Genomic DNA, 24407 nt, shown 5'->3' with positions numbered 1-24407 from the left:
ATCGTATTGGCCCCGATTTCCGTCTGAATTTCATGCATGGAAATGGTAGCGATGTATGATTGTGTGTAAGACCGATATTTTTGTTATCATTTTGTGTTGCAGTTATTTTTACATCTTTGCTGTAAGCTGTTGCTGTGATTAGGAATGAAAATTGAACGAAAGAGTACGGAAAGTGCGGTGGGAGGGGGGGATGGGGGAGGGGCGGGGGTGCCGAGGCTTTCTCAGGGAAAGAGGGTCTCAATAGGTGGTAGCTCTTACGGCTAACGGTTAAAATTTTGGCCATTTTACGGCTAACGGTTAAAATTTTGGCCATTTTACGGCTAACGGTTACCATCATTCCATCGTTGTCACCACAAATCTTTTTTACAGTTAACATTTTCTACGACTATCGATTAAAATTTATCAATTCTTTCGCCTAAAGGCTACAATGTTTTGGCCGTTTTGCGACTATCGGTTAACCCGATAGTCGTAATCCCATCGAGACAAGGGACCATCCTAATTCCTTCCCAAGACGATCTATATCCTTTGAGGTTTTTGCGTGATAACAGCGCCCACACACCACCGGATTTGATTCGTCTGCCCTTGCTTCAATGCCGTAGCAAGCCCTTCCGTAGCCGCTCATTAATGTGTCATTATATTGTAATTATTCATCCATCTTCCCGGTTTCACAAGCAAATAAAAATGTCTGGTTAAAGGAAGTTGTTAAGTAGCGGCGTAATTCATAAAAATTTGAATTGGCCTTAAAAGCTCCCCATCAATATATTATTTAATTATTCAGAAAAACATTAAATGCTCTTTTCGTGTACAATTAATTTTTCGGAGACAATGGCTTCAATTTATAAAGATATCCCGTTGACTTTTATAAAACATATTGGAGGAAATTTTTTACGTGATTTGAAAAATCCTAGGAAAAAATATTTACAGTCATAGAGTTGAGTTTCACATTTATATATCAGTTGTGCATCAAGGAAAACTAAGCTCAAAAATGACATGAATGAGATTTTTTTGCTTTCTGTTTTAAAAAGGAATTTACACTCTACTAGAAAAAGAGTGACACTATTTCATCTTTTTTCCTTGTGATGTGCAAATTTACCCTCCACTTGAGAGAAACCACTAATCATTAAAGAAAAATGTTGAGTATTCGGCTGGAGTAACAAGGATTCAATCGAACTGTAACCAAAGTAACATGTGTTTTAAAAAATGTTAAGTATTCGGCTTGCGTAAGGGTTTGAACTTCTGCCAAAAGTTATTAAAAAAAAAAGAAAATTGACAAATTTTTTTTGCCAGAAACAAAAACACCGACGACGAACTGAGGACCAAAAATGAACTCGGTGCTAAGGGTGAAGAAAAACTGACTTGAATTTCAAATTGCAAACTTAAAAATTTAGGCTGAACTTTCTAGAGTCAGCAACCGTGACAAAACAGATCAATACTATATTGTTTCCATGTCACTTTTGTCTTTATTCTATGACAGATGTGGTTATCTACTTTAGTGCCAAGATATTGACATCCCACGCCGTCAATAATCAAAAACAAGCTCACTCAGTTTTTCACTTAAGGTATTTTCGTCTTTTGCGAATAAATAAAAAATTACGCCATAAATAACAATTTTTTTGGTTACCTCTTAAATAATAAATTGATTTCAACCTTCGCCTTCATAAAGTTTGACGCTTTTAAGACTTATCATGGTCGACGAGTGGCTCTCAATTGGAATTATTGTCATAATAATTATAACATTGTAGATATTGATGTCAAGCTCTGGTTTGGTTGACTTCCTTTAGTTTGCCAATTTTCCGGATTAAATTCTTCGGGCTTTCGAGGATGTTTCTAGCCCTGTGTGTTCCCTATCAGCTTCCATTCCAACGTTCATTCGAGTCTCTTTCGGATAATCTTCAAACATTCAAAGAAAGCAGAGCGATACTTTGGAACCCTCCAGGCGTAGACAAAGGGATTCATAGCTGAACTTAGACACAAAAGCCTAGAGGCTGCCACATCAACTTTGTGAAAATTTATCGATTCTTGACAAGACTTGCAGAAGTGAAGCAGATGTACCGTTATGTACTGAGGCATGTAGGTCATGAAAAATAATCCCAGAATTATAATGACGGTCAAAGTCATCTTCCGCTGTCGCTCCAACACGTGTTTGTTGTCCGAGATTGATTTACTTCCACTCAGTTGAAGATCGTGCGATCGTCTCGCGAGAGCACGAAACACGCTCACATAAATCAACGTTAGTAACACGGCAGGTAGCGAGGCGTGAGTGTGAGCGTAAATGAGCTCGTAAATATTTTGGGGAACACTCGTTACTGGAAAAACGCACGTTGATAACGATATCACCCATACCACAACGATAAATATCTTGATTCGCTTCGCTGTTATGATAGATTTATATTCCAGCGGCCTGCTGATTGCGATATAACAAGCGATTGACATTGCTATTATAGAATATCCGCCAATGAAGACAGTAGTAATGTGAATAATGTATATAACAGCCTTTATGATACCAATAAAAGGCATATGGAGTTGTTTATACCGATAGGTGTCTCGCACAGCTGTCAGAAGAACACCAAACCCCAGCAGTAAATCTGACACGCTTAAATTTGCGATCAGAAGTGAAGAAGGCGAGCGTAGGGACTTGCGCGGATCTTGGTAAATTGTGAACAACAGAAAGGCATTCGTAAAGATGATGGCGGTAGCAAAAATGTATCCTACTATAGTTAAAGTCAACCAGTAAATTGGATCATCGATTATCGACAAATAAAAGTCATGGCTCGGATCTGAAGCATTTTGGGTGATCATAGTGGCTCGAGCAGAACGACAGCTTTTCTCCTTTCAATTGGGTAGCTTGGTCTTAACCAGTTCCCTCAGTACGGTGGTTGTAGCACGCTGCTTACTTTAAACTTTTCTTGTTGACTACAGTTCAACTTGGCCATCACTGAGCGAATGCAATATCGTCTTTAATTCGTCATCTCAGCAATAAACTCGTCATGCAAAGTTCCTGAGAGATGAATTGATCGTAGAAACCTGACCATGATTTCCGCTTTAAGTCACGAATAACCTTAGGGTAGCTTGTAGTTTCTCTCATTCGTCTCTCGTAACTCTTTTTTTCACCCTTGGGAAGAAGAGAACCTTTGTTTGTCAATTTGACTTTGGTTATATGACTAAATAAAGATGACTGAGGCTTAGAGTTGTGTAACAACGGATGGACATGACACGGAAATGATACCATTAATCTTTGTTCGTTAATACTACTTTAGTTATACGGTAACAGAACAAACCAAGCATTTTATTTGACTTTACTTATGGCTAAAGGAGGGTAACTAAGGCTTAAGGTTGCGTAAAAAGGATGGATATGACGAGGAATATCATTGACCTTTATTAGTTGATATACTGTTTACATAAAATGACTCTAAGACGAGAGTATTTCCTCTGCCTACTAAAGGATGGACATGACGTGGAATATCGTCGGCCCGGCCTTGTCCGTAAATTCTACTTAACTTAAACTCTGTATACATTGTAAAATGACAGCAAGGTATTTCCAATGTACACCGAAAGGATTTGAAAAGGAATTGATATTACACTTCGTTCGCTGATTCCACTTAAATTATGAAGGAGACGATCGTACGCTAACTCAGTGTCCCTTGCATGGTGGAAAAAAAAACATTTAAAATCATGTTCGTCCCATTTTCGCTTGATTCACGGAACAAAATAGTCAAAACTCGTAAAATTCCACTTGAAAGTTATTGTGTCTCGATAAAGTGAAAAACTGATAAGCGTTTTAAAAATATTTTTTCATGGGTATACTGTAGGCTTGGTCACGTACAACTATGAAAAACGAATTCGTGCTTCTCAACTGAATGGAGTTCCGGAGGTAAAGAATGCACTTCATTTTATTGCGTAAAATCACGTAACCTCAATGAAACGCAACATAACAATATTTCTTAATTCCTAAATGTTTCTTTTTTCTCTTGTTTTGGCAACCTACATGTTATCAGTCGCTGATAATATGTTGGATAAACAAACCTGTTTGGCTGAAAGTGATAAGGCTTGAACATGCTCACTAACTTGTTATTCATAGGGAGCGTTGTATAGAGGTCATTAGATGCTAATTAAAAAACCAGTAGACCTCAATTCATTGTTTTATCGTTCATAATTGAAATTAACGAGGCTGTTGTTTTGGCTGCTGCTGTTCTGGTTTCCGCTGTTTTGGCTACTGAACTTTTCGGTTATGTCCTCCGAATGGCAGTTCTTCCGTGGTATTTCCTTCACATCTTAACCACATTTAACCCTAGCTTTCTAAAAAACACTCCTAACATGATTCGCACAAAAAAAGCGGTTTTCAAACTTCTCTTGGAGCCTCAAATGAACTTTGTCCGCCGGTTGGAGTAATTAATTCAGAAAACTCTTCTCATAATTCTAAAGGAATTAATTCCTCTAGGTTTACTGTCAGTTCATGAACAAAAGTTCGCTGCTTTTTAGTTTTTTATCATTTTTTCCCTTCAAATTGAACGAAGCTTAAAAAAAGTTTAGACTCCATTAATTGTCATTGTCGTAACGACCTTGTAATTCACGCTTCAAAGTTGACTTTAGTTTACTTTGGAGAGCTTTCCAGCAGCTTACCAGAGATCGGCGGTATTTCGGCATTCTCCAAGCGTAAACAAATGGATTTATAGCCGAATTGAAGAATATAAGGCGCGAAGTAATCACGTCGGTTTTATGAAACCTTATTGAATCTTCGTTGATTTGGCAAGGGCTGCAAAAGTTCTCCAGATGAAAAATTATAAATCGTGGGAGGTAACTGATGTAGAACATCATTAGAATTGTCGTCACTATCACAGCCATGTTTCGTTTACGTTCCAAAGCGAGCTTGTGGTTTCTGACCGACGCGTTCGTACTTTGGAGAAGTTCTCGGCGTCGGCGCGAAAGGGAACGAAAACCTTTTATGTAGATAATCATGAGAAGCAAGGCCGGCAGAGATATGTGAGTGTGCATATATATGAGCATGAACGTATTTTCAGGAATAGTCGTCACCGGAAGGCAGCAGATAAGAACTGATGCTATCCATACCATGACTATCAACCAGTAAATTCTCTTCTTTGTCATGTTTGTCTTGTATCGAATGGGATTGTCGATGGCGTAAAAGCAAGCTGCTGACATCGCAACAATGGTAGCGCTACTGACAAAGAGTGTTGCGCTCAGAATGCATGATGTTATAGTTCCCACAATTGACGGCAATGGTACCATTTGTAGGAAAGATCGATACACATCCCTTAACGTCACCATAGGGATTACACACAACCCCACAAGCAAATCTGCCAAGCTTAAATTCGCGATCAACAGACATGGCGGAGTTCGAAGCGACCTCAAAGGATCGTGCCAAATGGTTGCTAGCAATATAGAATTTGCAACCACAGTCACAGCTGACAAGGCGAAACCAACCACAGCTAAAGTCAGCCAGTACTCTGGCTCATTTATGATCTGAAGGTAAACGTCAGAAGGGAAACGACTTGTTGAATTTTGCCAGCTCATGGTCGTCGCCTCATCGAGATGGCTCGAAACAAATTACGTCAGATTCCCATAACTTTTTCTCGCGAGTGTACCAATATCAACTGTATTGTGGCCGAAATTATATTACAAGGATCGTTGCCCACAACTAACTTTGAAGAGGATACAAAAGCACGCTTTTGAGCCCTTAAATTAGAAGTTTACTTTTGAAACCGAAAGTACATCTGAATTCAATTTTAATTGGAAGTATTGAAAAATATCTTCTCAAGCAGAAATACTATCGGACAGTTTTGGTCTAGAGGATATTGCACATGTAATGAACCACCGAGAAGAACATTACATGCTTGTACCAAACATAAGATAAAAGAGATTTTCATTAAAAGAAATACAATATGACATCATGACAGTAAAACTGGAGATATAAAAATGTAATATTTCGATCATGAGTGAGAATGTGGTTGCGTTTAATTAGTTTTCATTCTTTTAAAATTCAGGCTTTCAAGCTCGCACTTTGGTTAAAGCCGGTGCCAAGCTAAAAGTAAAACAGAGCGAGATTTGTATCGAATATAGAATGAAATCTCCCAACGAAACTTATCATGTAAACACCGATAAAATACCAAGTAATTGAAAGCTTTTGCGCGAAAAATTATATCCTCACATGGTACAGATAACATGTTCGCTCACTCGTGGAATATTTTTTAGCACTGGAAGACAAATTTCTTATCTCCGAGCGGCCATGTAATATCTTCTAGTTCATACTCAAGGTTTTTGTCTTGTTCGAAATTTTATCTGATTGGCCAAAGGGAATTTGTGAATTTACTTTATTAAGGTGTTTTGAATCTTGGCTTGGAGGTCATCCCGCTCAATTAGTCCAACATGGAAAGAGTTATTAATGAGAGCTGCATGAATCAATTTAGTGTTTACGTGTAGGAAGTTTAAAGTTTCTTGAACTCATACTAATTTTTCCTGGGAAAGTGTCTGGAGGTCGCAAAGTGAAGTGTTTTCTGGAATAGCTGAGCTGGAATTTTTTTTGGCACCAATTCTCAAATCTTACTCCAGATTTGAATAATTTATAAAGTTGAAATCAAAATTATGTAATCACCTCAGATCGGTGTAAGAAAAATTTGGGCCTGTAAAAACCATTATCGAGTCATATAGTTATAGAGATATTTTTAGTCCATGCTTTACAACTGTCAGCTGAGTGAACAGTAAGTTACTCACGCACGTTTATCGTAAATAAAACAAGCCGACAGCCTGAGACCCTAAAGCACATTTCATGGGACTGCCTTGCACCCACCGTTTAAAACGCAGTGATTTGGTAATAAAAAGGAACCGGGTCAGCGACAAACCCGTGCTACGGTAATAGCTAGCGCGTAATGTTTCTCAAATTATGACGTGAACTTTAATATATATATATATATGTAAATACATATGTTCACACTCAAGTTATCCAAAACTCTATCACTCTTAGCCGCGCTGACAGTTATAATATGTACTAAAACAAATGCAGACGGATTCAGCCTTCACCAGTTTCCCCTAACCCTGGATGCTGGACAATACATCTGGCATCTGCCTGCAACTGTTCCACCGTAACATCCTCCAATTTTCATTTTTGACCACATCTACTTCTTGGCAAAAGATGTTTTATTTCTCCCTCCACATTAATTGGCAGTCTCCACACTGACGCCTTGTAATAAAAAAAGCCAGTAAAGTAGCAATTTTTTCACGATGTTGAATAGAAGAAATAGAGAACAAAACTTGTTTGATTGGCTTAACCAAAAGGAACAGTTATCAGCTTAGTAACTGTTACAAACGTGAGAGACAGTTCAAACTTTAGGCTATAAACAAGGTGCAAAGACCACAAGTAAACAATAAGTTAACATTAAGAGGATTTTCATTTATCATATGCGAATACTATATTTTGCTGAATTGTGTTTTAAAGTAAATGCCGAGAAATCTTTAGTAGTTCGCCAAATTCAACGCAGGAAAACTTAAAACCGATTCAGTTACGTGGAAATGTGTATAATCCATCCAATTCACCTCCACAAGCGTGTATGTTTACATTTTCAGTCAGTAAAACCTTAGCTTCGGAAAGTGCGTGCGTGTAGCATAGAAGCACTTCGCTCCCATGGTATTCAAGAGTCTGCACATTTGGTTTTCTTTACTTGATCGCTCCTATATTTAACAAGCGACTGATTTTCAGAAAATTTATTTACAAGTGTAAATGCACTCACCATTCTCGCTTTCTTGATTGAGGCGGCCGCGGCGCACGGGCCCATGATCCTCATCTGACTTTCGTGCTCTATTTTAGGTTCGTCCAGGCGGTTCAAACCGCGAGGGCCTGATTTCACCAACAGGTTCATAAACCCTTTCATTATGTTCACCTTCCATCGAGGCCTCAAAATCTGAATAATCAGACCTCGAAGTAGAATTGCTTTTACTCGAATTACTATCCACCATATTTACTTTGCTTAATGTACACGTGTAACGCACAAGGTCAAATGATCAAAATCGAAGCGTTAAAGCGGGTGACTCACGAAGCTGCAATTAGGACCGTTTTCCCGGCGAAAAAAAGCACAAAGAGGCATAAGAAGCACCTTGTATCTGTTTCAACGTGTTACCCGAGGCATTTAGACGGTATTCCGAAAAAGTGACCTTCCAGCCGTCGGTTACCCTTTAAGAATAACGAAGGATCAGTTCGGAGTTCTGTAGCCAGTCAGAACGCGCCTTCAACGCTATCCACTTTTTTAACGCATACTTATAAAAGATCAGTATCCTTTCAGTCCAATAAATTTTGAACACCTTACTCACGTATGTCAGAAAGAACTCATTCGTTAAAAAAAAATTGTAGGCGAAAAGAAGAGAAGTCCTGAGAGCGACATAAAGATAGAATGATGACAGGTAGATGTTTCAACAGTGGACCTGGTACAATGTTCATATAAGGTCATGGAAATGCATCACTCAAATTGTCAAATTCGAGGTGATCAGCGGAAGTGTTTTAATAGATTTATTGCTCCACCTCTAAACCTACCGGCCAATTTGTTTATCCAAAATATAAGGAATCCTCCCCCTCCCAAAAAAAAAAAGAAAAATTGGAAAATGGACGTTTCTTTTTTTTTTTGCCCTTTTTGTACTTTAATCCATCACAGAAAGACAATATAAATTAAATAACATGTGGTTGGAAACTTAATTTTATATTAAAGAGTCTTAGCGGAGGCTGTCTTTTTTAAAATTTATAATACTCGGCGGGAAGTTTTTTCATGACAGCACGGAATATCTCGTCCATCATATCCATTTCATTTTGCTGATTTCCATTGAATTTTATACGTTACAATCATCCAAGTTTGCAAGAACTGTTATATGAAGTGCAACTTCGACAAATTTTGGCTAACTTTGAAGATTATTGAGTGATATTTTCCTGATCTACGAAATTATTTGACAAATATATCGTTCATTCAATATAAAAGAATTGCAAATTGTCTTTGCTCTGATTTTGAAACTGGGAAAGCCGAAGAAAAAATAATATTACAAAAGATTTAACTTCGTTCCCAGGGCCTCTCTTATTTTCCTGAATAATAAAAGTCTGTTTTTAAATTTTCTTTAGAGGTTAAACCAGTTTTTCAGGTAATAGGTTTTGTCGGCATCTTTTTGGATTAATCTGGAAAATCAGTAGAATTCATCGGTAACCGAAAAAAAAACATCAATTTAAATAAATTTAAGAACAGCGATCAAAGCTTCTTTTATGTGACCTCACTTTTTTATTCCTAGCTGTTACTGCGGCATTCCCACTCAGCGATTTCTTTCCTTTTACGTTCCTAATTACATTTTGGTGTTTTTGCACGCAGATTTTTCTTATTGTTTTCGCATTCGAAAACGTTCTGCATCGGATTTTGTACCAAAGAACTAGGATATTAAGCCGAACAAATCGAGTTTAAAAGAGTGTTGAAGTCTAAGTTCTTTGTTTGTCTATCACAGTTCGCTCGACAGATATGATAGATGTTTAGACGTACCCCTTCGTTCGTGGAAACATATTTATCATTTAGTATTTGTTTCTTGAACTTTGCAGGAAAATTTGAAGAGTTAGTTCCTGTGTGCAGTAAAGGCTTTTAAAATCTCAGGAGGTTGAGCTATGTTTGCATGTTTATTTAAAACTCTTGCGAAGTAGCCATTGTAGATGATCAGTTTTTGAAGCAGTTACTTTGGCTTCGTAGAACTCTTGCTTGCTATAGGTCAGTTTTGTGGGCTGAACTGGGGGTGTGTCGGGGAGCGTCTATTGGCTGCGCGATGAACACGCGCGTGTCCTTATCATTAAGATTCTCTGTCGCGAGGTTATGTTCCGAAATACATCTGGGCCCGGTTGTTCAAAACTGCGATTAGCGCTAATCCACGATTAAATAGGCTAATCGCCGATTAAATTTCAGTCGCCGATTAGTTTCTGTTGTTCAAAGCCCGATTATTCCTAACCTTCGATCAAACCAAGGGTTAAATCTAACCCTGCTCGCTAGGTGGATTAAATCCTTAATCGGCAGATTAAAAAATAAAAATCACAACATGGCTGACTTGTTGTATGGTTGTGTTGGTGTTGATGGGCGAAGAAAAAGGAAGCAAAGAGAGTTAAGGAGCATCGGTTTCACGATAGATGGATATACAGACGAAGAATTAAGAGCAAGGCAGACTTTTCGGGCGCCATTTGTTTTTTTGTTTACGTGGGAGTACATGTAAAAGAAAATAAGAAAGAAACAAAAGTCTAAAGTCCGTTAATTTTCACTTTGCTTTGTGTTTGTTAGCGAAGTATACATTTTATGCAAGGTATGGACATTGAGAGGTATTACAATAATGTTTCCATTTATAAACTTACCTGTTTCAAACCCCTGTAACCCAGTAAATGACGGAGTGTCACTGAATATGTTTATTATTTTTAAACTGGCTTCTGATGGGTTCGGGGGAGCAGGGCCACCACCTGTCTTCTTCTATTCACTTTTAAAGGAACTGAATTCTCTTTTTGCGTGACTCTGGAGGTTTTTCCACTTGTCTCGTACTTCCTGCGTTGATCTTGCTGTCACACCGACGGCGTTTACTGCCTCCGAGATTTCTTCCCAAATCTTGTTTTTTTTTGCATTTGTTATACTGTTGGTAAATTTACTTTGAAGAATGTCCATATTTTCTTCAAATTTTTCCGTTAAAACGGAAATTTCAGCGGGTGAAAAGTTTGCTTTCCGCACTTTCTTCGCTGGAGAAGCCATATTGACAAAAATAAATTTCCGGCAATTTTATGACGTAAACTGGCACAAAATAAATTATAATTAATTAATATAATTAATTTTATGCTTAATCGCGGATTAGTAAATCGACCGAGTAATCTCCCTTTGAACAACCGTTTTTTAACCGACGACTAACTAACCCACGATTAAGAAATTTAATCGCCGATTAGGCCTAATCGGTGATTAGTTTAATCGCGGTTTTGAACAACCGGGCCCTGTTAGCTGTGAATAAATCTCTTTATCTTTTCCTTGAAAATGAACAGGTACAAATTTCCATAAGAGACACATCCTAACAAGAAATCTATTAAGTTCCTTGGAAGAAAACAAATGGTCAATACGGAAATCAGAAAACTGTGGCGTGATGTTACTGCTCAGCCCAGTCTCTTGGGAGATTAGTCAACTAAAGGGTCTAAAATAACATGCACTTTTATTGGTCAGTATTTATCTCCCTACATGAGCTGACCAATCAGAATATTTTAGATATATGAAAAATTCACAAATTTGCACTGCGGTGGAAAGATGAAATTAGAAGATCCTCGCAGCTAAGAACACTACTGAAACTAGTAGTTGTAAGTAGGACCTGAAAAAAATTTCAGGCCCGTACGGGATTTGAACCCATGACCTCTGCGATACCGGTGCAGCGCTCTACCAATTGAGCTAACAAGCCAACTGGGAGCTGGTCAATGAATTGGGTACAAATAAACATCCGAGTGAATGAAGATTTTAGATATATGAAAAATTCACATATATCATATATCTAAAATCTTCATTCACTCGGATGTTTATTTGTACCCAATTCATTGACCAGCTCCCAGTTGGCTTGTTAGCTCAATTGGTAGAGCGCTGCACCGGTATCCCAGAGGTCATGGGTTCAAATCCCGTACGGGCCTGAAATTTTTTTCAGGTCCTACTTACAACTACTAGTTTCAGTAGTGTTCTTAGCTGCGAGGATCTTCTAATTTCAACAATCAGAATATGTTTACTAAGTGCTTTGACAAGCGGTTTTAAAAATAAAATTACTCGAAGTACGCCATCATTCGCTTCGTCCTCTTTGAAAGTACGAAACAGATTGCTTCTTATCATTCTTAGGAACACAGTAAAGGAGTACTTACTACAAATCAACAACCCTGCGAGGAAGTTTGATCTCGTTGGACTAGGCAAACGTTGTCAAAACTATCTTTTTCGTAAAATTGCACAAACTTTACGGAAGTGCCTGGCCAAAACAATACAACATGAACAATGTAAAAAAAAAACAACAAACATTTCTATCTATTAAAATCGATCACTAACAACATGTAAAACAGGGAAAAAGTTGTCAAGTTGTTACAAGTCATGTTCTTTCTAAGAAGAAGGGCTGGACTTAAGTGTACGCCATCTCTATAAATTACGGCAGAACATATTTACAACTTTCTCTACGTGCTGTATTTACAAAAGATACTTCTGTTAATAATGACTCAAGGATTAAAAGGCTTACGGTATTATTTATCTAAGTCTGAGTTTTCAGTTAAAAAGCAATTAACGATGAAAAACATTGGTAAACACACTTTGTAAAGAAAATGATGGAACTACGCTATGAAGTGATCAAAAACTGAGACAGTTCTGGTGTATCTTACACTATCTTAATTAAAGTTGAGTTTCCGTGGTTACAGTTCACAGCAGAACCATCGGCTTCGTAACGAGTGAAAATCACATACATCAACAGATAAAGATTGGTATAATGTCGATCTGAACATGACAATTTTATTTCTTAAAAGCTGAAAATGGAAAGCCTTATAATTTCAGGAAGATTGGTAACCATATACATATGTATGGAATTAACAACTGGCTCCTTCGGGAATATGATGGATTTCTAACTTCCCCGGTTTGCGATATTGTAAACTCATCATTCGCTGAGCAGAAGCTTCCTCGGTCGTGGAAGGATGCTGACGTTTCACCGCTGATGAAAGTAAAACCTGTGACCATCATCACCAAGCATATCAGACCCATCTCCTTAACTTCGGCTCTGTCCAAGTTAGTGGAAGAGTTCATCGTTAGTAAATATATTGGCCCTGCGGTCTTGGAACTGTTGATCCTAACCAATTCGGCGCAATCCCAAAATCTTCAACTCTTCATGTTCTCATTGCAATGGTGCACACCTGGGCGCAAGCCTCGGACGGGACCGATTCTGCGGTGCGTGTTGTGCTCCTGGGCCGGGTTGTTCAAAGCTAGGTTAAGATAACCCAGGGTTAGTGTAAGAAAGGCTTTTGACCTTGTGGATCACAATACTCTGGCAGCCAAGATTCTTGGGTTGCGCATTCCGAGCGGGGTTGCTCGTTGGGTCTGTGACTTCCCTATGGACAGGCAGCAACGTGTACAGCTTTCAAGTGACTGTTTCTCGGAATAAGGAGCCGTTCCATCTGGAGTGCCTCAAGGTACCAAACTTGGACCCTGGCTCATCAACCTTGATGATCAATGATCTCCACAAACCCGGCTTCTAGGCGCGGAAATATGTGGATGATACAACACTAGCTGAGGTGGTCCCAAGGGGAGCACAAAGTGCAATGCAAGTCGCTGTTAAACCTGTGGAGCAATGGTCTATCACAAACAAGCTTCAGCTGAACCCAGATAAGCGTAAAGAACTGCTGATTGACTTTAAAAGAACGGAACACCAGTTTGATGCGATTACTGTCAACTCTTCGGAACTTGAACGTGTGAACAGTGTTAAAGTTTTAGGCGCAACAATAGCCAGCAGCCCTACAATGGAATTATCATATTTCTGACGTACTAAAAAAGGCTAATAAGCGGATGTTCTTTCTCATATTGCTTAAGCGCGCCAAAGTTCCGGCTCGTGATATCATTAGTTTCTTTCTCACTTGTTGCTCGGAAGCGATAACGAAAATCTCCTTTAAAAGCAGGCAGTTTAATCGGTAAAAAGACAGTAAAACGGTAACGGCTTCTAACACAAATTCGAAAACAAAAACCTCCAAAATGCGATTAAACTGAAAAAAAACAAACAAACAAACAAACAAACAAAAAAAACACGCCAGAAACCTACGCGTAACTTGCTTACGAACTGGTCAAATTTTAAAAATGTCTCGGCGCGCGCGCTAATCGCACGACATGCCAGTCCGGTACTTTCTTCTTAACACTTGTATTAGACCTGTACTCGAATATTGTGCTCCACTTAACCATCATGCACTGCCTGATTATTTAAGCAACGACATTGAACGCGTTAAAAAATGCGCCCTATCTACAATTTCAACTGGCCTATCATATCTCGACAATCTTTCATTTTTTAACCTGAACTCACGAAAGGATAGACGTATGGAGCAATGTAATAAATTTTCCGAAGCAATAGATATATTTTATTTGCCGGCTGGGAGGTCCGTATGGTGAAAAACTGTGACCGAGGTCTTGAAAATACTGCCCGAGGCCGTATACGGACCGACCCTTAGCCGGTAAATAACATATTTATTTTTTTGAAACTTGACGAAATTCTTTCCGAAAGAACCCGAATGATTTAGGGCTGTAAATACGGCAAGATCCTCCATAAACTGAACAGTTTTTGAGCGAGTAAATGGTAGTTAAAATAGAGGTGATGCAAATTCAAGAGAGATGCCTCAGCAAAAAATTTGCATTTCCGTAACGATAATTTAAAAGGCATCCAAACAAACTTTGAAACATTATTTTTACAACTATTTGTCACAATCTGACGCCTGTCAATTAGAGAGCGCGCATTTGAAAAACAACGGAACTAGTTTGGCAAGCACTGTCACGACAATGTTTTGTTCAAAAACAGTCAATGATCTAACGGTAAGTATTATCCACTCTCATCGACGATTCATTCATGTACGAAGATTTACCTCTGTTCATTAAGTAAACGGCGAGGAAAGTAATTGTGAGTAAATTCAATTTTTTTATTTTGAAGTTGTGAGAGTTTGCTCGTTTGTTTGCTGCAATGGCGTGTGTAAATCTGGTCTTTCTTTCACAAAAACTAAATTCGAATGGTATACTCCAACGAGACACAAAGGGTTTTAATGCAGCCTTTTCTCAAAAACTTCCTTCAGTTTCTGTTGTGCAATTTACGCTACAAATGTTCAAATTGAACGGACTTGGAAAGACTCATAGATAGCGTATATTTGTTGTAGAACTTAAATTAAAACTTCGCTCGCTCTTTCACTGCGAACAAATTGCTTGAGAAAATTCAGGTATTAAATGAATGAAAGTTCCATCGTTCAGTTTAACTGTAACCAAATACCTCCCGTTTTAACTTTCTAGGTACTTTTTGTGAACGATTAAAATTAATTGCAGACGGGTTTTAGGCCGCTTGTCAACCAACGTAATGACACTATTGTCTATACAAATTCATTCTGAAACCAATATTTTTCTGTCAACCAAACTGATTTGAATGAAAGAGAGGATTCATAAGTTATTCATCGGCTTGAGGTAGTGACCGTCGTGTTTGCTTAAAAATACTGCCCAGCCGGAAAAACGAGATATATTTATGAAAAATGGCAACGAAAGTTGCAAACGCAAACTCCCTCCGGGTCTTAAATCCATCACGTTAGTGTATTAGCCAATCAGAGAGGAGTATTTCCTCCTGAGAGTTCTCAATTATTCAACAGTGATGCGCGTGGACCCCACTTGATCACTCCTTTGATCATCGTGTTGAGGTGTGGTTTGGCTTGTGTGAAATTGATAAACTAATACTGCAAATATGAGTTGGGATCCACAGATTGCGAGTATCATAGGTGCAGGATTCTCGGCAGCTATTTATGCCGCCGACACTGGTGTTCCCTACACAACGGACAGTCTGAAAATGACGCTGGAAGAAGTCCAGAATGCCTGTAAAGCTGTAAAGGAAGGAGCGGCTGGTGCCGTGAATGCTTCTGTGGGAGGTAAAACATACATGGTTCTTCGCAACGACGAGGATATGTGTTATTTCAAGAAAAAAGGAGAAGGTGGCGGTTGCTTTGGCAAGACTAAAACTCTTCTCGTAGCGGGAACATACAATGAAGGGCAGCAGGCTGGACAGCTTAACGATTTGCTTGGTAAAGTGGTACAGCATTTAAAGGGTTCGGGATACTGATCTTCCACTGACTCTTACACATACAAACGTTTATGCAGGAACAAAACCGCTTTTATTCCTTTGTTTGTGGGAGTTTTGGTCGATAACTTGAATCGTATAACCACTATTACGCATTTTGTGTTTAATTACTTTATAGATGTTATATAATGTTTATAAATAACTATTCTTCAGACTTACTTTATGCCAGCGCAACGCCTTTGAATACATAGCAAGGCTCGCAGAAGTAGGATTTGTACTTAAAATGAACTAATTCCTGTAATTTCGCTGTATGATTCTTCAATAAAAAGTTTAAAGTACAAGTAGTGTTCCTCAGTGTAAAACACACCTTTGTCTCGTTCGAAATTTTACCGCAATTGGTTGAAAAAGCTGCATTTTGTACAGTTTTTACGTGGAAAAATTGCCTTGACTCTTCTCTTTTTTGTAAGTTTGATTACACTAATGGGTGTTTGTCATTCAAACCACGAGTGTATCGTTAACATGCGATATTACCTATAAAGATATGTGCCGCCCCAAAGGGTATGGTTTTTGAGCCGTGTTGGTCTGAAAATGGGTATAGATTTTGACCATTATTGTCTGGAATTGGGTACGGTACTCAAGGGAACCACGAGATAGTGTAAACGAATTTATCTTTTCTTCTCCAAATGAATGAGAGAGAAATATAAGCAGGCAAAGGATCGCATTCGGCAGAATTTTACCAGTATTTTTGTTGGCTTTTACTTCCTTTGACTTTGGCATCGATGCCAAAGGTCTGAAAACAGGTTTGGATTTTAGAGGCCAGGTATGAAAACGGGTGTGGAAAATGGCTCTTTTTGCTCCGAAATAGGGTGAGGATTCGGATTACCGGGCTGCACACCCCCACAAACAATTCCAGAGTACTCCCTGCGAACTGAAGGCTTTGCTGGGGCTAAGTTGTCCGCGAAAAAATTGTCAAAGACTACCATGGGTAGCTATTAAAAGCAGGAGCTTTGTATTATGACTATCGCAAGGAGTTTGAAGAGGTCGAGGCAGTACATTTAGCTTCGAAGCATTTTTTCATACATGATAAATTCACGGTTGTATGGGCTACCAAATTACTACCAAAAAATTCTAAACATTGAGCCATTTCTTTTGTTTTCTCAAGCGTTAGCTAAGCAACCTGGACAGTTCAATTGAACTCTACTCTTAAAGTGTTTTATTCTCTTTTGTTCCAGTTCTGCAGCGAAGCTAGTTAATTGTTTGTTCCGTTCTCACTGTCTGGATCTCACTCTCTCTTATAATTTCTTAGCCTGCTTTATATTGACTTGATTTCTTAGAATATTTTCTCGATCTTTCCTGGTCGAGTAACCAGCAAGAAATGTAAGGTCTCTTGTCCATCTCTCGGTGGGTTTAATTCGGCTACGAAGATCTATCTGTGTCATTATAATCTCGCCTATTAAGATCTTTCCTTTTTTTCCTGGTGGGTTAGCTGAGCAACCTGGACGGTTTAATAGTAATTTATTCTGAAAGTAGATAATAACCTTTTGTTCCTGACCAGTTAATGCAGTGAATTTAATCATAATGCAGCTTTTTCAACCAATTGCGGTAAAATTTCGAACGAGACAAAGGTATGTTTTACACTGAGGAACACTACTTGTACTTTAAACTTTTTATTGAAGAATTATACAGCGAAATTACAGGAATTAGTTCATTTTAAGCACAGATTCTAATTTTGCAAGCCTTGCTATGTATTCAAAGGCGTTGCGCTGGCATAAAGTAAGTCTGAAGAATAGTTATTTATAGACATTATATAACATCTATAAAGTAATTAAACACAAAATGCGTAATAGTGGTTATACGATTCAAGTTATCGACCAAAACTCCCACAAACAAAGGAATAAAAGCGGTTTTGTTCCTGCATAAACGTTTGTATGTGTAAGAGTCAGTGGAAGATCAGTATCCCGAACCCTTTAAATGCTGTACCACTTTACCAAGCAAATCGTTAAGCTGTCCAGCCTGCTGCCCTTCATTGTATGTTCCCGCTACGAGAAGAGTTTTAGTCTTGCCAAAGCAACCGCCACCTTCTCCTTTTTTCTTGAAATAACACATATCCTCGTCGTTGCGAAGAACCATGTATGTTTTACCCCTCACAGAAGCATTCATGGCACCAGCCGCACCTTCCTTTACAGCTTTACAGGCATTCTGGACTTCTTCCAGCGTCATTTTCAGACTGTCCGTTGTGTAGGGAACACCAGTGTCGGCGGCATAATTAGCCGCCGAGAATCCTGCACCTATGATACTCGCAATCTGTGGATCCCAATTATATTTGCAGTATTAGTTTGTCAATTTCACACAAGCCAAGCCACACCTCAACACGATGATCAAAGGAGTGATCAAGTGGGGTCCACGCACATCACAGTTGAATGGTTGAGAACTCTTAGGAGGAAAAACTCCTCTCTGATTGGCTAATATACTAACGTGATGGATTTAAGACCCGGAAGGAGTTTGCGTCTTATCGGGGTGGGGAGGGGTGGGTGGAAGACGGTATTGCACTCATTTTACTTGTACAGTAAAAGATATAAATCAGGCAGCAAACAGTAGGGCTTGGGGTGGTATTTTAATGTATTAAAGAATAAAAATGCATGATTTTTAAAAGTGAAGTTTAAACATTGTTTTTCAAGCTCTGCTTTTTATTTAAGTAATGTGCTTTGATAAGGTATTACGTCAGTAGGTTTTTGTTGTGGAGTATTGTGGCTAAAGTAATAATAATAAGCTTTATGTTCATCGTGCACCTTTAATTCGTTAGGAATTGAAATGAAATTTGTAGTGTGTTCCCTGATCCCTGATCCGAAAATTCTCGACTTCGGGATATAATTATATCTTTGAAGGAAGAAAATTAAAAGTTAGTCCAAGAACGCGATTCTTTAAGTTTTGCATTGCAAATCGTATCCAGAGAAGCAGCTACTCAATGCCGTTCAACGAATAACACCTTTAATGAACATACCATTGTCTAAAGTACGGATGAGTCAACACCCTGCGCCAACAAAGAACAAGGCTTCATTGTGAAATCATAGAAAAAAAGAAAGAAATCGAAAAACAAAGGAGCTTCCAACAACACCCTGACAGGAAAAGAATTCGAACCCCAAAAACAACCAAAAGAGCGCACAACCCTGCTCATAGGAGATTCGATGATCTCAAGAATACCTGGAAAAGATCTGGGAAAAGCAGTCGGCCATAGGGTTATAGTCAAGCCTTTCTCGGGCGCTACGACAATGGCCATGAATCACTACCTTAAGCCAAATCTAGAACCTTCGCCCAACGAAGTGATTTAACACATTGGGACTAATGATCTTAAAACCAGAGAACCAAAGGCTGTGGCGGAATCGATTGTGGATCTCGCGAGGAAGATCGAGGGCACCTGCGATACTATAGTCACGCTGTCGGAGCTTGTATGCAGAAAAGATAAGCTTGGCCAGGCAGTGAAAACAGCCAACAAGCATCTAAAGAAGTTCTGCCATCAAAATGGATGGAAATTAATCCATCATGAGAACATATCTCATAGCGGACTCAACAAAGGTGGACTGCACTTAAATTTTAAAGGTAACGAGCAGTTTTATAATAATTTTAAATCGCACCTAGAATGAGATAATGTGTTTTCCGTCAATGCCGTGCGGGACCGATTAAGCAACCAAAGAGCCGAAAATCCATCTCACTATTGCCTCCTTTGCGCGGTTTTAAAATGGCATCACTCAACATTAATCAATTAACAACACATATAGACGAGCTAAGAATCCTATTAGCAAACAATGATATCGATATTGTTTCCATAAATGAAACGAAACTGAACGAGAGTATTCGAGATCATGAAGTTCATATTTCGGGATACGAAATAATTCGCCGCGATAGACTTACAAAATCCGGCGGTGGGGTATGCTTCTATGTAAAAACCTCAATCAACTTTACTGTACGAAATGACCTACATATGGATGCATTAGAAAATATTTGCTTGGAAATCCATGAGCCAAATTCAAAATCTTTTGTGATTGTTACTTGGTACAGACCACCTGACTCTCCTATTGGCATTTTTTCACCTTTTCCCTAATTGGAAAATTGGAGAGTGAAAATGTAGAATTTTTTGTACTGGGAGACATGAACTGTGATATGATCACTACTCGATATGACAATGACGTATCCAAATTAAGGAGTATTGCCGATGTCTACGGACTCGAGGAGCTCATCTCTGAACCAACGAGGATAACACCCACCTCTTCAACTCTAATTGATTTAATCTATACCAACTGCTCAGATAAGATCGTTTGTTCGGGAGTTTGTCACATCGGGATAAGTGATCATAGCATGGTGAATGTATATAGAAAACTTGCCCAGAACGGAATGTCTAATGGACATAATTCTATTACATATAGAAATTTCCGAAATTACGATCGTCAAAATTTTGTTGGGATATTGTATATGAGTCTTCCAACCCAAACGTGATGTGGCAGCAATGGAAATGTACATTTCTAGCTATTGCTGACAAACATGCCCCACTGAAAACGATGTGTGTTCGTTCACGGAGTTCTCCATGGATTACCTCTGAATTGAAAGACTCTATGTATAATAGAGACATATTAAAAATCAAAGCTAGCAAGACAAATGATCTTAACGATTGGGCATTATTTAAGAAACAAAGAAATATAACCAATGAGCAAATACGCTCAGCTAAGCTAGTTTATTACCAAAATAGATTTAATAAGCACACCAGCGACTCCCGAAATACCTGGCAGACTATAAACGAGCTAACCTCTCGAAAATCTGGGAAAAAGTCAGTAGCGTCACTAAAAGTGAACGGATTAACGATAACTAATCTGTTGGAGCTATCAAACGAATTCAATAACCACTTTGCTAATATTGGTCCAAAACTTGCCAGTGAGATAAATTGCGATAGTGGTAGCTATCAAAGATATCTTTAAGCTCCAACCCACCAATCCAAATAAAGTATTTTCACTTTTAAATAACCTAGACAAGTCAAAGGCAACGGGCCTTGACAAAATATCTGCTAGGTTGGTCAGGGAATGTGCTGATCTTATTTGTGTGCCGATATGTGATATTTTCAATCAATCTATTAACAAAGGGACGTTCCCAGATGACTGGAAATATGCAAGGGTTTCTCCTCTTTATAAACAGGGTGACCGCGGTGATGTAAACAATTACCGCCCAATATCGGTGATTCCAATAGTGGCGAAGGCGTTTGAAAGGATAGTTTACTGAACAGTTATATGCCTATTTGAAAGAGCACGATATTCTATGTCAAAATCAGTCAGGTTTTCGTGCTAATCATTCAACTGTAACAGCTTTGTTGGAAGCGACAGATTCTTGGGCATATGATATTGATAACGGGAAAATCAATGAAGTCATTTTTCTGGATTTGAAGAAAGCTTTTGACACTGTTGATCATCAGATTCTTCTATCGAAACTAAACTATTATGGTATACATGGCAAATCTTTCAAATGGTTTCAGTCATATCTAGAAAACCGCACACAAAAATTTTCTGTGAACGGGTCGCTTTCCAATAGCTATTCACTGACATGCGGCGTCCCTCAAGGGACCATCCTCGGTCCACTGTTGTTCTTATTATATATTAACGATCTTCCAAATTGCTCATCAAATTGTAAACCAAGAATGTACGCTGACGACACGCACCTTACCTATGCGGGCAGTAATCTTGAGAATGTTCAGTTTTGCCTAAATGAAGACCTAGCAAACGTTTTCAACTGGCTACAAGCAAACAAACTTACATTGAACATGACCAAAACCGAATTCATGCTAATAGGGTCGAGGCAGAGACTGAATACTCTCACAGCTTCACCAACAATTACAATGAACAATACTCAAGTGAGCCAGGTTACAGCTACGAAATCGCTTGGTTTAATAATAGACGATAAACTCGATTGGCATAGTCACATCGAAAAATTAACCAAAAAGATCGCCTCTGGTATCGGGGCCCTAAAGCGAATAAGGCACCTGATCCCAGCATCAACCTTACATCTCGTTTACCAAGCCTTAGTAAAACCTCACTTTGATTACTGTAACATTGTTTGGGGTGACTGTGGGAAAACGCTACGAGACAAACTGCAGAAATTGCAGGATAAAGCAGCCCGTGTGTTGACATTCTCTAACTATAATGCTGATGCAACTGAGCTACTCGAGTTTTTAAGGTGGAAAAATCTTGCACGCCAGCAGGAAATTCACAAAGCCACCATGATGTTTAGATGTCTGCACGGGCTAGCTCCAGAGTATCTGTGTTCAAAGTTTACGTGGCGTGACTCTGCTTACGACCTCAGGGACTCTAAAAATAAGCTCAATGTTCCATTACCGCGCACTAATTATTACCGAAAAAGCTTTAGCTACAATGGCGCCACGTTATGGAACAGTCTACCATGCGATATAAGGAACACAGAGTCTCTGGGGGTATTTAAACGTAAGATCAATGACATTCTTTAAGTCTAACGCACGGCGCTCACGGAAAACAGCTTTTAGTGTTATAGTATATAGTTTGAGTTTTAAATATTCTTGCGTATGTGATATGTATTTTTTAGGTTGATGAATTGACCGTGTTTAAATAAAAATAAATGAAATGAAATGAAATAAGACTTGAACTTCTGTTACGATAGATAGATAGATAGATAGATAGATAGATAGATAGATAGATAGATAGAAAGCTTTATTAAATAATGACATGGCAGCCTAATAAGGTTGAATTGCATGATTATTTACAATAAAATACTGGCTAAAATTATAAATTATATTTACAGAACATATTGTTCACAAGAATAATACAAGAATAATACACAGACATATTATATACACGTGGCTGGTAAATATGTCTAGGAGAAACTCTTGGTGCGTATTATTGGGTTAACAAACTGACGTTACTATATAAATAATATGGTTCTTCGGTGGCAAAAAATGATGAAGCTTGTGCTCAGTATTGGACATTATTTTTTTTGAGAGGACACGGTAACGAATCTTGCAATCTGATTGGTTCCTTACCCGGTCAGTACTTTCCTATCTCTGCCCACGGGCCACGGTAACGCTTTCGTGAGTCGCCAAGTACATCCCAACTTTCGTTGCCATTTTTCATAAATGTATCTCGTTTTTCCGGCTGGGCAGTATTTTTAAGCAAACACGTCGGTCACTACCTCAAGCCGATGAATAACTTATGAATCCTCTCTTTCCTCTCACTCAAATCAGTTTGGTTGACAGAAAAATATTGGTTTCAGAATGAATTTGTATAGACAAAAGTGTCATTATGTTGGTTGAAAAACGTAAAAACTGTACAAAATGCAGCTTTTTCAACCGATTGCGGTAAAATTTCCGCACAGCTCCATACTACATTATGCATTCAGTTTATGGATAGAGAAAACAATGACAAAAACAATACATTGCCATTGGGAAAACAGATTTGTTTTACAATAGTGTGGGACTGTGCGGAAATTTTACCCCAATTGCTTGTTATGCTGTTTTACTTACTATTATTGCGATTCTTAAAAACGAGACAAAGGTATGTTTTATACTGAGGAATACTACTTGTACTTTAAACTTTTTATTGAAGAATTTTACAGCGAAATTACAGGAATTAGTTCATTTTTAATACAGATTCTAATTCTGCGAGCCTTGCTACGTATTCAAAGTCGTTGCGCTGGCATAGAAGTGAAGTTTGGACATTGTTTTCCAAGCTCTGCTTTTTATTTAAGTTTTGTGCTTTGATAAGGTATTACGTCAGTAGGTTTTTGTTGTGGAATATTGTGGCTAAAGTAATAATAATAAGCTTTATGTTCATTGTGCGCCTTTAATTCGTTAGGAATTGAAATGAAATTTTTAGTGTGATCTCTGAGAAACGAGACTTGAACTTCTGTTACCAATCTTCCTGAAATTATAAGGCCTTCCATTTTCAGCTTTTAAGAAATAAAAAAGTCACGTTCAGATCGAATTATACCAATCTTTATCTTTTGACAAATATGCTTTTCACTATCGTTATCTTAGTTTTAAAGGATCAAACGTTGTTTTCTCCTTAAACTCGGTACGAAGCCAACGGTTTTGTTATGAACTGTAACCACGGAAACTCAACTTTAATTAAGATAGTGATAAATATGTTTACGTTATCAGTGATAGGCTTTTTTACTTGAAGTCCTGCAATGACCTTTTTGGTGTCTCAGTTTTTGATCACTTCATAGCGTAGTTCCATCATTTTCTTTACAAACTGTGTTACCAATGTTTGTTATCGTTAATTGCTTTTTAACTTGAACTACTTCGATAAATAATACCGTAAACTTTTTTATCCTTGAGTCCTCGTTAACAGAAGTATCTTATGTAAATACAGCACGTAGAGAAGGTTGTAAATATGTTCTGCTTTAATTTATCGAAATGACGTACACTTGGAAAGAACATGACTCGTTGTAGTTTGTAGTAACTGTATGACAACTCTTAAGTTAGGTTTTCACTGTTTTACACATTATTAGTGATCGATTTTAATAGATAGAAATGCTTGTTGTAATTTTTGTATTATTTTGACCAGGCACTTCCGTAAAGTTTCTGCAATTTTTGCGAAAAGGATAGT

At 38.3% G+C, this 24407-nt stretch overlaps 3 protein-coding genes and 1 pseudogene across 3 annotated transcripts; 2 read left to right on the top strand and 2 right to left on the bottom strand.

The window, feature by feature from the left end:
* Window positions 1–886: 886 nt before the first annotated feature.
* LOC131785504 (adrenocorticotropic hormone receptor-like) lies at window positions 887–3055 on the bottom strand. The gene has a single exon (XM_059102403.2). It carries the CDS (start codon window positions 2797–2799, stop codon window positions 1867–1869), a length of 933 nt encoding a protein of 310 aa, XP_058958386.2. The 5' UTR covers window positions 2800–3055; the 3' UTR covers window positions 887–1866.
* Window positions 3056–3383: 328 nt separating this feature from the next.
* On the bottom strand, window positions 3384–5582 carry LOC131785517 (adenosine receptor A1-like). The gene has a single exon (XM_059102424.2). It carries the CDS (start codon window positions 5527–5529, stop codon window positions 4537–4539), a length of 993 nt encoding a protein of 330 aa, XP_058958407.2. The 5' UTR covers window positions 5530–5582; the 3' UTR covers window positions 3384–4536.
* Window positions 5583–15462: 9880 nt separating this feature from the next.
* On the top strand, window positions 15463–15834 carry LOC136284278 (profilin-1A-like). The gene has a single exon (XM_066174270.1). The coding sequence runs from the start codon at window positions 15463–15465 to the stop codon at window positions 15832–15834; it is 372 nt and encodes a 123-aa protein (XP_066030367.1).
* Window positions 15835–19061: 3227 nt separating this feature from the next.
* Window positions 19062–20283, top strand: LOC131785448 (uncharacterized; annotated as a pseudogene).
* The last annotated feature ends 4124 nt before the right edge of the window (window positions 20284–24407 follow it).

Source organism: Pocillopora verrucosa, chromosome 1, assembly GCF_036669915.1.
Source record: "Pocillopora verrucosa isolate sample1 chromosome 1, ASM3666991v2, whole genome shotgun sequence".
Classification (NCBI taxonomy): domain Eukaryota; kingdom Metazoa; phylum Cnidaria; class Anthozoa; order Scleractinia; family Pocilloporidae; genus Pocillopora; species Pocillopora verrucosa.
The sequence above is the reverse complement of the archived record's forward strand: the minus strand, read 5'-3'. Positions and strand labels throughout refer to the sequence as shown.